This window comes from Notamacropus eugenii, chromosome 6, assembly GCF_028372415.1.
Source record: "Notamacropus eugenii isolate mMacEug1 chromosome 6, mMacEug1.pri_v2, whole genome shotgun sequence".
In the NCBI taxonomy this organism is placed as follows: Eukaryota; Metazoa; Chordata; class Mammalia; order Diprotodontia; family Macropodidae; genus Notamacropus; species Notamacropus eugenii.
Genome location: NC_092877.1, coordinates 75,444,094 through 75,458,796, shown reverse-complemented (window position 1 = coordinate 75,458,796; position 14,703 = coordinate 75,444,094). Strand labels below are relative to the sequence as shown.

At 37.8% G+C, this 14,703-nt stretch overlaps 1 protein-coding gene across 5 annotated transcripts in view; it reads right to left on the bottom strand.

Moving 5' to 3' along the window:
• Nucleotides 1–14,703, bottom strand: part of LOC140511308 (cytosolic beta-glucosidase-like) — a 408,352-nt gene that overhangs the window by 244,211 nt on the left and 149,438 nt on the right. For 4 of the 5 annotated variants that reach the window (XR_011969491.1, XM_072620370.1, XM_072620371.1 and 1 more), the window contains exon 2: nt 2,512–2,739. The exons of the other annotated variant lie outside the window; for it this stretch is intronic. Coding sequence is in view for 3 of the 4 variants with exons in the window: in XM_072620370.1 (XP_072476471.1) it covers nt 2,512–2,739 (228 nt within the window). In the remaining variant the exon portion in view is untranslated. The remainder of the gene's footprint in view (nt 1–2,511; nt 2,740–14,703) is intronic. 5 annotated transcript variants of the gene reach the window in all.

Sequence of the window (14,703 nt, the reverse complement as noted above, 5' to 3'; positions counted from 1 at the left end):
TTCATTCAACAACAATTTAATGTCACTAACCGCTGTGGATAGAGGACTGGGTCTAGAGTCAGGAAGACTTATATTCCTGAGTTCAAATCCAGCTTCAGACACTTACTAGATGTGTAACCCTGGGCAAGTCACTTACCCCATTTGCCTTAGTTCCCTCATCTGTAAAATGAGTCAGAGAAGGATATGGCAAACCACTCCAGTATCTTTGCCAAGAAAACCCGAAATGGGGTCATGAAGAGTCAGACACAACTGAAAAGACTGAACAACAAACTACATGAAAAGTCATAATGGTAGGTGCAAAAGATGACACAAAAATAGTGGGGACATCATCCATGCCCTCAGCTTTTTATATTAGCAGAGGAAACAGGACACATACCAGCATGTCATATGTCTCCTTTCCTCTCATCCTTTTCGTATTCCTTATCTACTAATCAGGTAGCACTTACAGTATGTGCACATGCATACATGCATACATATACACACATATATACATATACATAGATGCATACATACTTATACACATATACATCTATGTACAAATACATGTATACATGTGTGTTTAGCGCTACTGCGATTGAATCCTACTTCCTTAGATAAATCACAACCCTTTTTCTGACTCTGTTTCCTCATTTATAAAATAATAATGATGACCTACCTCACAGGGTGGTTGTAAGGATCAAATAACTTTACATGTATGAAGCACTATATAAATTCTTGCTATTATACATATGTATACATATATGTATATATGCACATCCTGGGCCATCTCCAGTCATCCTGATAAATATCAGGCCACTGGACCCAGATGGCTCAGGAGAAGAAGGTGAGGCTAGTGACCTTGCACAGCCTTCCCTGACTCAAATCAAAGTCAACTGCAATGTCATCATCTAGATGTCATGACCTTCTTTGAGAACAAAGGACAATACAACAACATATATATGCATATAGATAATCATTAATTCAACTGAACACTCTTCAACTGGAAGTTCTTGAAGACAGGCATACCATCTGCTACTTCAACTAGCCTATGATTGAATTAATTGATTTCAAAATTCAACAAACATGCATTAAGAGCTGTGTGCAGGTCATTGCTAGGGCATAGTGTAGTGGATAAGATCAAAGAGTTCAGCTAAGTCCCTGCCCTCTTGGATTCTACTGACTAAAGAGGAGCAGAGGTGGAGTGGGGAGAGGAGAATGGGACACAACATATAAAAATATGTTAAATGCATGCAAAGATGTATAAAAAGTGTCATCTGAGATCCAAGAGGAGAATGGCAATTTCCAACTGGGGGAGCTCGGAAGGCAACATGGTACAATACAAGAATGCTGGTTCTAGACTCAGATGACCTAGGTTCAAGCCTGCCTCTGACACTTAATATCTTTATGATCTTGGGTCAGTCATCTCATTTCCTGGGCTTCAGTTTCCTCATCTTTGAAATGGAGATGGAGGTGGAGAGTTGGATTGGATGACCTCTAAGGTCCTTCTACGTTTAGATTTAAGATCTTTTAATGAACCAGAAAAGATTTTTCTGAAAAATCTGTCACTTAATTTGAGTTTTAGAAGGTGGATAGGAATTCGAGATGGGGTGGAGGCAGGCAAAGGAACTGGGCCTGATGGACAAATAAGTTGTTGGGTTGTTTTGTTTGTTTGTTTTAAACCTCTTAAGTGGCCATCTATAGCAATGGGACAAAATCTGAAAGTATTGTTAGGTTAAGAATTTGCCTAACTTCAGTTGCATGGCTAAGGTCCTTTGGAAAGCAAATAGAAACCTTGCTCATCTCTTTCTCATTCTGGATCAAGACCACATTTTCTAAGAGTTAGCTCAGGACTTGGGAGTACTTAAGAGAATTTCAATTTTGGAATATCAGGGATATAATCACCTTGTATAAAAATGAACCTCTAACTTCAAAATCTCTCAATTGTGCCAACAGGCATCACCACCATAACATCAAAATGCTGAGGTCTGAGGTAAGATAATTTACTCCACAAGAAGAAGTTATTTAAAGGAAAGGTTCTACAGATGGACAGTGTGAAATGCTAAGTAAGAGCAGTGGATAGGCCCCATAAATAACCCAGTACTCTTAACAGATAAACCACTTATTGCTATAAATCAAGCAATTACTATCCAACTTTAATTTCCACTTAAATTTATAACAGCTTAAGTTATGCATGCCTTTTTGGAGCTCCACACAATTCTAAGCAACTCAAAACCATTTCATATGTCATGCTTTTGAATTGCATCAAAGGCTAATAACCAAATAGCACCCTAAGTAAACAAAATCCTTATTCCAGCCTCTAAGAAGGAAATATTCAAGGAGCCTAGAATATTAACTAGGCAACTAATGCAAGCCCATTAAAAAAAAATTCTTCCATAATCAGCTTCCCCCCTCCCACCCAAAACTTGCAGTTTCAGAGCTGCACTGCAGAAGAGCACACTGGATTAATTATGCCAGACTGCAGCAATAACCTTGAATTAAAGCTGCAACCTTCTATTTTTAAGAAACAATTGCCTTTCTGGTTGATGAAACCTGTCGTCCCATCAGGTAACAGACGTGACCAGGAAAGAGAAAAGCGATAATGAGTCAATCCAAGCTGTTTGATACATTTCAGATCTTCCCCCCACAGAGTATAGCTGCCACAAGCTACATCAGCAGTCTGGTTCCTGAAAACTCGATCTCCTCCCTGATGGGTGAATGTGTCCCAGACATTAGGGCCTTTTCCATCTGCATCCCAGCCTCCTGATTAAAAAAGGAAACAGAATTTGGTTACACTTATGACATCAAGAAACATGTACTGAATGTAAATATTTATCATCAAAGACCACAGCAGGTTTCTATGGGACATTAGTACTTTGTATTGTACTTATACATGTGTGCATTATGTAGAATGTGGGATGGGGATGGGGGGAAGAGAGAGGGAGAAATAATAATGAAAACAGAAGTTTCCATTCACTTGGAAGTGGAAGGGGCCAGGATTCCATTGTGAGCTAAGTAGTCATTAACAACTTATTTGTCCATCAGGCCCAGTTCCTTTGCCTGCATCCAGCCCATCTCAAATTCCTACCCATCTTCTAAAACTTAAATTAAGTAACCAAATTTTTGAGAAAAATCTTTTCTGGTTCATTAAAAGATCTTACATCTGGAGATAGAAGGATCTTAGAGATCATCAAGTGGTTAAGTCATTTACTCTATCCATTTCCTCATCTAGAAACTGGAGATCATGATATCTATAGCACCTAACTCAAGTGAAGATTGAATGAGATACTATAGATAAAGTACTCTGAAAACCTGAAAGTGTTTGATAATGTTCATTGTCATCCTATAACCATACCCTCATTATACCTGTCGCCTGTATTTGAAAAGGATTCTGATAGTGAATAGCAAATTGCTGCATGGCACTTTGCCCACCATGCTTCCAATGGTCCATTATTTGACTCCAGAGAGTCCATAGAGGTCTCATGGGAGTATGGTGGAAAAGGCACTGGAGTCAGAGTCAGCGATATTAAGTTCTAATCTTGGCTTACTTAATAACTGTTGGCTAAGTTATTCTTCCTCTATGGACCTCCACTTTCTCATTTGTAAAATGAGATGATTGGGCTAGATCATAATAGGAAACATTCATGTTGTGCTTTATATTTTATTATTACAATCTCAGTTACTGTGGGCAAAGAGCTTAACCTCCATGAGACTCAGTTTTCTCAGCTGTAATGGGTATTGGACTCAGTGAATTCTGATGTCCTTTCCAGATCTAAATCTATAATTCTATGATTCCTGCAATAATTCTAAAATAGCTATTATTATCCCAATTGTACAGAGGAAGAAACTAAAGGTCATACCATTCTTAAGTGTCTGAGGCAGGACTGTAAGTCTGTCGGTCTCTCCATTATGCCATACTGCATGTCAAGATCAGAAAGGATCTCCGAGTCTTTTTCAAAGAATTGAAAACATGTTCTATGATTCCCAATACTCAACTTGAAAAATATGTCCAAAATAAAGTCTCGCTGGAGGTAGCTTCAGCTCTTTACCAGAGCTGCTAGAAATGATACCCCTTCCCCCTAGAAGTACAAAGGATTCCCTGGGAGTATTTTCATCTTCTCCCCATGGTTAATGAACCTCCTAGAGTCCCATTCCTCCATGTACTATATCCTAATACAAAAAGCAGTGGTATTTGATGCTTAAGTATTGGTTGACTTGTTGATCCCTCACACAAAGATGAATTCTACTTGCAACATCCCCAGTGGCTTCAACCTTTGCTTGAAGACCATCATGAGGAACCTACTCCACCTTAAGGGAGCACAGTTTAATAGGAAGTTTTTCTTATATTGGGCTGAAATCTGCTTCACTGTAACTTCCACACATTGGTTCTAGTTTTACCCAATAGGGACAACCAAAATAAAGTTAAGCCATCCTCCATAGAAAATCTCTTCAAATAACACAACACAACTGTCATACTTCCACATCAAGCTTTCTTTTCTTTCCTCTAGACTAAATATCCTAACTTCCTTCATCAGTGGCCTATACTGACATGGCTTTCTGCTCCCTTATCATTCTGGTGGCCCTCCTCTGATGGTGGTTGGTTTTTCCACCTTGTATATTATATTTTCTAAGTTAGACAATGATATTGATACTGTACATCTCTACACAGGCCAGTAAAGACCCATTCTGGTTCCAGTAGACCAGACTCACAGCAGAGAACCTAGACTTGACTTTCCATTTTTTCTAGAATTTACCAGAATTCTGAACCCTTCCTGGTCTAGACATCCACTTTCTTGATCAGCTAGAAGTAGAGTGGCCAAGGATGGAGGAATTAAAGTCAAGTTCATTGAAGATGTCATCTTACTGTAGGACTTTCTGACACACACACATACACACACACACACACACACACACACAAAATTGTGATATTCTCATCTCTTTTTACCAATAACTTTAAGCTACTCATTTCCTCTGGCCTCAGTTCTCAGACCTACGAAATAGGAGTCACTCTTTAAGTCTACCTCAGAGGGCTCTAATAATGTTATCATTAATATCATTATAAAGCACTTTGAAAACTGTGACCCCACAGGCTCCACACATCTCTGTCCCCATATCTAGGCAGATATATGCACAAACCACAGGCAAATTTATATTCTTTGCTTAAAAAAATCTGATAATACTAAATTAATAACTATTTCTTGAGAATCTGATATTTTTAACTGCTTTGTTAGTAGTTACACAGATTCCTAGTGATCACAAAAATACTCAAGATATTCCAAACTTGAAAATTCCCCTCTAATGACTTGACACCACAGGAATTTTCCAGTCTGCTGAAAGGAGTAGAATAATCCATATACTTGGCAAGCATTAACTCAATTACTAACTCTTCTCCTTAAAATAATTTCTACCATCAATCATGGATTCTTGAATATGCTTCACATGTGCATCAATACTTTTAAAGATCCCTGATTTTTCCTCACTATAGCTATCAGCACTTAGCACAGTGCCTAACATATAGTGAGCACTTAACAAATGTTCATCCCACAAACAAAAAACTATAACCACACCACACCTCACTAGCTAGTTTCATGAGTTGTTATGGCAAAAATATCACCTTATTATCAACCTACCAGTGAATCTCTTCAGCTGTTTATTTAGAAGAGGTAAGCAGTCTTTTGCCATATCACACAAAATATCTTCCCTGCTGAACATGCAGTTTGTTCATGGACATTACCTTCAAGAAAGCCAAGCCTTTCCTAACCTAGCTGCTCCCTATCTTTCTAGTCATCTCACATCCTAGTACCACCTCCCTCTCACCACCACCACATCCTCTTCAGTTCAGAGGCACTGGTCTCCCTGTTGTTCCAAGAATAAGACACTCCATCTCTCCGCTGGGAGCATTGTCTCTGGCTGTCCCTCCTCACCTCTGCCTCCTGACTTCCCTCATGTCCCAACTAGCACTCCACCTTCTATGGAAGCTTTCAGTGAATCCTCCAAGTATAGACTCTTCCCTCTGTTAATTATTTCCTATTTATCCTCTGTATGCTTTTGCTTATTATCTCCCTTATTATTATTATAGCTTGTGAACAGCTTGAGGTCAGAGACTGTCATTTGCCTTTCTTTGTATCCCTAGTGCTCAGCAAAGTTCCTAACACATAGTAGGTATTTAATAAATATTGATCGACTGATTCATCTCAATGCCACAATAAGCAAGTCAAGCTAGGACTTTAATGGAAGATGCAACAAAATAGCAGTACAATATTTTTTTTCAAATTTTCTCTTCAATTAGCATTCAAAACTGAGCAGAATATGCTAAATCTATTTATCAAGTAAATGCCAATATTTTATTCGAAATACTCACATTTTGATATATAATTCCTAAACATAGGCTAATCCTTTTATAATGCTAGTGTAGGAGAGTAAGACACATTAGAATCACAGAATTCTAAAACTGTAAAGGAGCTCAGCAGTTATCTAGTGCATATACCTGAACAGTAATATCATCTATAATATGCCTTAAAAGGGATCATCTAGCCCATATGTTCCCAAAGTGGGTGATGCTGTCCCCTTGGGGGCATTGGAACAATCCAGGGGGGTGGTAGTAGCCTTGGGTACAATTGGGGGAGTTGATTAAAAATAAAGGGGCTGTGGAAGCACAAAGAAAGAAGGGAAGAAAAATTTTAAAAAACATTTATACATGTTTCATCTATTGTGTAGCAGAATTAAAGTCATAGCAATTACGTTACTTTCCAAATAAGCACATAAAATGCAAGTTATCACTGATCAGTGGTCAAGTCCCCTGACAGGTCTTAGCAAGCAAGTGTTGGCAGGAAAGCTTGTCATGTATTGTTGGAATGTATAGTATATATTGGCAGGAATATGTGTATGTAATGGCTTGTTTACAGTATGATATTATACGGTTACATGACCCAATATTGCATTGTCAAAATTTCAATGCAGGAGAAAAACACAAATTTGCAATAAAATATTAAATTTAAGATCCATCATTTAAATAAATATATATCATATATTTTTGAAATGATGCAAATCTTTTTTTAAATCATTAAAGGGTTAAAGAAAGTAGATTTCCAGGGGAGCACTGAGTAATTTTTTTAAAGGGAGCAGTAGGCCCAGAAAGTTTGGGAAGCTCTGATATAGTCTATGCTTGAGGACCTCCAGTAATATATATTACTGTGACCAAAGGCAGCCTACTTCACTTTTGGATAGCTCTAATCTTTAGGAAGTTTATCCATAAACCAAACTCTGGCTTCACATACCTTTAACCCATGACTCTTAGTTTTGCCTTCAGAAGGTGAATGTATCAAACCCAATACCTATTCCAAATAGTATCCCTTCAGATACTTTAAGACAGCTATCATGTCCCTTCAAGTCATCTCTTCTTATTTAAACATGAAAAGTTCCTTGAAATTATCTTTAATATGGTACAATTTCCTATCTTCTCACCTTGATTGGGCTTCTCTGGACTTGTTCCAGTTTATTAACATTCTTCCTAAAACATGACTTAGAACTGAACACAATACTCAAGATATAGTCTTGCCAGAACAGAGAGTAGAACAACCTCTTTCATCATACCCCAGTTAATTCAAACTAAAAGCCATAGTCTTATAGGAAAGATAAATAAAGGAGAGAGAAGAATTAGTTTTATCATGACACCACAAGTAATCCTCACACAAAAAAAATCATGTCATAGGACATTTGGTCATCTGATATTGTGATGCTTATGATAAGTATGTACAAAAATCCCTCTATGAGCATAATTTCAGTTCAAGCACCAACATCTGTTGCAGAGGATGAAGAGATGGAGAAATTCTAGGAAGACTTCAATAAGACCCTCCAAATAAAATCAGCATTTACTTGATGTTTGGCAACTTTGATGCAAAAGTAGGAATAAGTGAGGATTAGAACTAGTCTACAAAGAGGATCTGAGTTGGAGGCAGCACAGTTATGAGAGCATTTGGGGACTGGTTCCCAAGGTATCTAAAAAAGGGAGGATAACAAAGGCATGAGGGAAAAATTTCTGGATTTATTCACAACAAAGAATCAGCTACAGAATCAGAGCTATTTATTAATAGCAAAGAAAGGTTCCTGAGAGAACATCAACAACTATGAACCCACATGCCTAATTGATAAGAATCATTAAGTATATATTAGTAGAGAACAGTCAAGTTTTATCAAAAAAAAAAATTCAGGATATATCACATCTTAACCATCACACAAATGGAAAGCTATAGAAAATACACAATCTTACTGTGTTTCTTGTTGATTATTTTAAAAAGCATTTGATTAGTTAAAGATTCTCTCCCAACAAAATGTCTCCCAACCATGCATCAAAAAATATATCAAGATTTTTTGAAAGACATAACAACAGAGATAATCTTGACTATTCAGTGATCATATATATCAAGTAGGACACAAGAATGTATCAGAAAGATATATGCTTGCTAGAGATGTTAACCTCTATTGTGGAGTAAGGTTAGCACAGAGTCCAAGTTGAAGAGGGATTCGTATGGATGATGTGCTGTTTTGCTCATGAATTGGATGTAAGTGAGGCAGAGTTTCACTAGTCATCAGTCTCATTCTGTCTTCCTGAGACATTGAAGTCCGGTAGCAATATAAAAGCCAGAATGACTGGTGATGGCTTAGGATCCAGTGAATGACCCTGACAACTTTGGTGTCTAAACAAATTGTTCTCATCCACTCATTCTGCCCGAAAAGAAATCTTCATTTGCTTGGGGTAGACATCCCTTTATTCACCAACAGGCTGTAGGTCTGTCAGTTACCTCAATCTGGTTTAGCCTATCTGCCAAGTCAGTTTTAGTGGAATGTGGTCTCTTCTCATGCTATAACTTCTTAAAGCCACAAATGAGTTGGGTGAATCAGGTGCACACCAAAGGTGGATAAGCAGCCATGAAAGGGCCTGGCAAGCTCTCACACCAGAGATGTTAGTCCTTCTGAACACCCAATACACGCTCCATATATAATAAGATCCTCCAGATTCACCTGTTTGCATATGGCATTGTGCTAGATGCATCAAGCTCTGGAACACCACGTAGACCCCTGGAAGAGATCTATTTAAACTCAAAAGAATTTAATCTAACCATCTACATAGGAAAAAACAAGTGGATAAAAAATGTCTACTGTCCAGACTCTGTCATAAAGTTAGATGGATAATCTATAGCACTCATCCATTAGGATATTTTTCTTGGACAAATAGTACAAAGGAATAAGGAAAGCCCTGATTTAGACAAATGGATGGATGAGTTGGATTGACTTTAAGAAATTACAAAGTCCTTTTTAATGATTCCAAAATATTCCAAGAAACAAAAGTTTAGCTTTTGAATGCCAGTATCCTATCAGCATTGCTGTGCAATTGTGAATCATGGCACACCATGGTTTCCAAAATATTTAAAAGGAGGATTTGAAAGGTCAGTGAAAAAATACATATTTGATAGGTGTGAACAGGATACAAAATATGATAAATAAAGATCTCTGAATAAGAACTACAATAAAGAATGTCATCCAAGAAATGAATGATCAAAAAAATGATGTGATCATGTGTCAAGATCGAGGAACAACAGGTAAACAACTCTATCAGTATTCTTACAATGTCAAGAGAAAAAAAGGAAGGACTTTAGAATTCTGGTGGCTTTGTTTGTATTTGTTTGCATGTTGATTGTAAATTATTAGATCTAAGTTCCTTGAGGTCATTAGATTGTGAGCTCCCTGAGGACAGGGACTGTCTTTTGCCTTTTTTTCTTTATCCCTAGCACTTAGCACAGTGTAGATACTTAGTAAATATTGATTAATTATTGATTGATTGATTCTATGAAGTTATGGAATGACACAGATAAAAGTCACATAGGATAGTTAGGTATAAATGAGTTTTGATCTAAATCATTGCATGGAATATTCACATCAGTGAGAATATAAATTCCTTTGAGTGTCTGAGTCTGAGTAAGATCATCATGTCATGCTTTTTACTCATATTGAACCTACAGATGACTAAATCCCCTCACCATCAAATTTCTATATTAAATACTCTCTAGACATGCCTCCCTTCCATCCTTTACTTGTACGTTTAATTTTTTAACTCAAGTGTTTGTTCCTATTAAATGTATCCTTATTAGATACAGTCCCTTGTTCTGTCTTGTTAAGATCTTTTTGCATTCTTTATTAACCAAATAAATTTCCTAGAATTCCATTGTGCAAAATTCTTATTGAAATGGTTACCTGTACTCTGATAATCAATGACTCCTAACACAAAATGAGGGTGGAGTATGAGGATACTGTGCTTAGAAGGAAAGAGCATTCTCTCCCTTAGCTTTTGCATTCCTGAGATTGACAATGGGTCATGCAAGTCGTTTCAGTAAATAAAGCAGTTTTCATTTGTCCCTTCCTACCCTCTGCAAGAAGCCTTTCCTATCCCTCTTAGGGCTAATGTTGTTGGTGGTAGCGTCCATTTGTTTCATTGGTCTAACTCAATATGACCCCATTTGGTGTTTTCTTGGCAAAGATATTAGAGCGTTTTGTCATTTCCTTCAGCAGTTCATTTTACCAATGAAGAATTGAGGCATACAGGGTTAAGTGACTTACTTAGGATGACACAGCTAGTGTCTGAGGCCAGATTTGAACTGAGGTCTTCCTGACTCCAGGCCCCAAACTTCATCCACTGCGCCACCTAGCTGCACTTAGGGCTATGCCTTCCCTTCAAGATTATCTCTGATTTATCCTGTATATACCTTGTTCATACATAGTTGTTTGCATGTCATCTCCACCACTGAAGAGAAAGTTCCAAAAGATTAAGCACCATTTATTCACTTTTTATCTCCAGCTATTAGCACAGGACCTAGCATACAGTGGGCACTTAATAAATGCCATTTGAGTTGGCATTTGAATTGTCTTTTAATAACACTCTGTAGCTTAAGGAGACTTAAATAGCCATCCCAGCCTAGGTATCACAGTTATTCTTCGAGGTCTAGGGTGAAGAATTCAAGTCCTTGAGTGTGGATGCCAAATAACAAAGCAGAAATGTGGTGCCAGCTTTATGAATTAATTGGCCTCAAAGAAAGCATGGCCTAACTCGCCTAAAATTGAACATAAATGCATAATTGTTAGTGGGAGGGGTTAGCGAATGCTCACTGTTTCCCTTGGGAAAGCAGGACTTGTCTGCCTATCTACCTTGGTAAGCCTCCAGAGGCCAATCTTCCACTAAGCTTGCAATATATCCACTGTTCCCCTTGCCTAAGGGAAGGGTAAATCTCCCAGGGCTGTTCTAAAGACAGATTGCAATAGGCTCCCCCCATTTCTGGAGCTTCCTGAAGCTCTAGCAAAGGAGAAGAGGTAGTAGGTGAAAACTGAAGGCTGTTTGTAATCTTATCTACACTCACCTGGAAAGACTAGCTAGTTTGTTAGTTCCTTATTACAGATTCCAGCTCCCAAGTTCAAAGTACTTTGTTTACTTGCAGGCTTATCTTGCCTCCTTGGGCTATTTGGATTATTTCTTAGCTCACTCTGCCAGAGGCCTACAGAGCCTATTTTCTTCAGTCTCTATTATCCTCTCTACTTACATTACCCCTCACTCACAACGTTGTCTTTCATTGGGGTCAATGCCAAAATCCCTCGTAGCTTGGCATCTCTTATATTTTTGTTTAGGGACACAGTTTCATCATTCTATCCTACTCGTTATCATGCATTCCACTGTCTGTCTCCAAGTCATCTTTCCAGAATTATCTCATACTCCCCCTCACCTACTCTATAGACTACTTCCTTTCCCATGAGAATGCCCTGATACTTTCCCATTTTTATGCCTTTGGTGACACCTAGAAAACCCTCTGCCCACTACTGCTCCAGCCTCTACCTCTTGGCTGTTGTTTCTCTAGCCATCCATAGGTGATCTGAATCAAATGTTAAAGGACCTTTGAAGATTTCTTTAGCTTCCTCAGCTGGCAGTGATCTCTTCCTCATATGAAATCAGCACTTTGCCATTCTTATATGCACTTATATTTTAATATGTACCATTGTTATACATCCCTGTCTTGCAACTTCTTTTGGATCATAAGCACTTTGGGGGAAAGATCCTGCAGCTTTATCTGCCTTTCTCTCACCCCCAGCACCAACACATTGCATTCCACTTCATGAGCACCTAATAAATTTTTGCTGAGTGAATGAATGACTGTGTCCAAACCCCTATAATGACAAGCCGTTTTATAACAGAATTCGGCTGTAGTTTCTAGCTTCAAAAAAAAAATGCCTGTCTGAATCACCATGTATTATAGAAATTAAAGGTCAAAATTAGGTTATCATCTGGTTCTAGTCCATTGCCTGAACAGAGCTGGACCATCCGCTGTAAGCTATTCCAGGCAGAGTATATATATGAGTCTTATTAAATCTGTATTGCTCTAAGGTTCATTATACTTGAAATGGTTAATTAGAAGAGTTGGGAGAATCTGAAATGTCACAGCAAGTTTCTGCAGGCCCACTGTCACGTTTCATGGTCTGTTATTGAACCCATTTAGATTAAGCTGAGACCCAGTCCAAACATACTGTTTCTTTAACTCTTATCTCCCATCTCCCAGTTCTCTGCCAACCTATCAGCACTGGGTGACTCTGGGAGATCTATTATGTCCTTGACACACTGTTCACAGCTAATAATTTTGTGTGTTTTTCTGAGGCTCTGACTTTTCACTGTAGGGTGATGCAAAGCAACAGGAGACAGTGAGTAACTGCCACATGAGAAACAACATGGAAGTAAAGCAAGATCACCCTGGGAATTCTCAATGCAATCCTATGGGAGGGAGATGATTTCTAGTACATTTAAAGTCAAGATGCAATTTACTTTTATTTACAGACTCAAACATTAGGTGTTATGCTTCACCTCTGGGTTTCACAATATTTACAAAATACTTTTACTAAAGCATATGTTTGATTTCAATGACATAGGTCAGGCTCATTGGCTAACACCCAAAATCATATTGATGAGGCATCAAAATTTAAAATAATGTTTATATTATTTATTTATTCATAAATATATATAATGCCTATCACCGAGTATCTGGGACATTGTTCAAAAGGTTTACATAAATTTGCCTGCTTGTTCTCTAAGCCATTTGGCACATTCAGGCAGACAAAAAAATATTCAATAATGCTTTCAAATGACAAAGTGTCTTTTATGCAAACATCTCTGAGTGCCTTTTTCCCCCATTAACATTGTTGTCTCCATTTGATTCACTTGTAAGTCCTGGAAACAAATTGACTTTCCTCAATGCCCAGCAATGAATAGTTGATGTTAGCGATTGGGGAACAGGGGTCCCTGTCCCTAGTTCTAACTAGAAGGGGTAAAAATTATAAAAATATTTTTTAGGTGTTAATGTCTTTGACCTACACTAAATATTTTTTTAACTGAGCCTATTAAATAAGGCATCATCTTTACAAATGTTGTAATGCGTCCAGTTGGATTTTATAACTTTCGTTTCAATTTGCCCAAGGCCTGCCACTGTTTTCCAAGCCCTGAGAATGACCTATTTTAATTGAATTCTCTCACAAACACTTAAAAATTCACTTTTTAATCAAATCCAGTTTCTAAATAGAAATTAAAGCTGAATCATAAAAAATGTTCAAATAAAGGCCTCATTCAGATTAGCATCATAACTACAGATATCCTGTCAAATAAAATGATGAGGAGGAAGGTTGTGAAGTTATTTTATGATATGAGACAGCTCTCATCCAATTCACTAAATTCAAGCAAGAGGACAATGGATTTTGATTTAAATTATCTGAAGGTGCTAAGCTATTCCACAACTCTCTGTTTTACTCTGGTTGTGCAGACTTGATCTGAAGGAATGTATCATTTAAATATCATTGTACATAACCCATGTATCATTGGTTTAAATCTTATCCTTGATACTAGCTGGCTATGTAACCATGGGCATGTCATCAGTTCGGAGTCTCACTTCCTCATTAGTAAAATTATGATAAAAATAGAAATAGTGATATCTCACAGGCTTATTGTTAGGATCTTATGAAATCACATACATATGTACTCTCCAAATCCTAAAGAACTATGAAATGTCTGCAATATTGTTATTACTATGCTATACAAACCATGTTGACATGTTCACTCAAACAGCGAGGGTACAAGAAGACATGCATATCTGCTGCACTGATAGTCACTGGGTCCTTTCTTCGTCTGGATCTGGGAAACAAAGCTGCATGTCATAAATGCTCTTGGTAGGTGGGTCAGACATAGCTGGCCCACAGATTTTAGAGGCTGTGTGGTTTTACCTTGAAGTAGACAAAGATAGACTTCTTACGGACATCAATCTTGAAAAGATCAAGTAAGGTGAACATATAGGTGGTGGAATCACCTTGAAATCAAAATTTTTTTGCTCTCATGGATATTCATTAGTCACTCTAGCTGTCTCTACCTGAGAGTCCCCCCTCCTCCTTTGGGTAAAGTGCCTGATCAAACCAACCTAATCAATTCCATAGCTCATTTAATAACATATCCCCTTGATTTAGGTCATAGCTATACACAAGGAACCACCAACTCAGGCAATGGATTGGGCTCCTTGTTTTTGTTTTGTTTTTTTCCTAGCTGTCACATTGGACAAGAGGCCAAGAAAATGATTGATGGCTGAGTAGTTTATCCAATTAAGTCGTTAAAACATCCAAAACAATATCCAGTCTTCTAATTTAAGATGAGGTTGA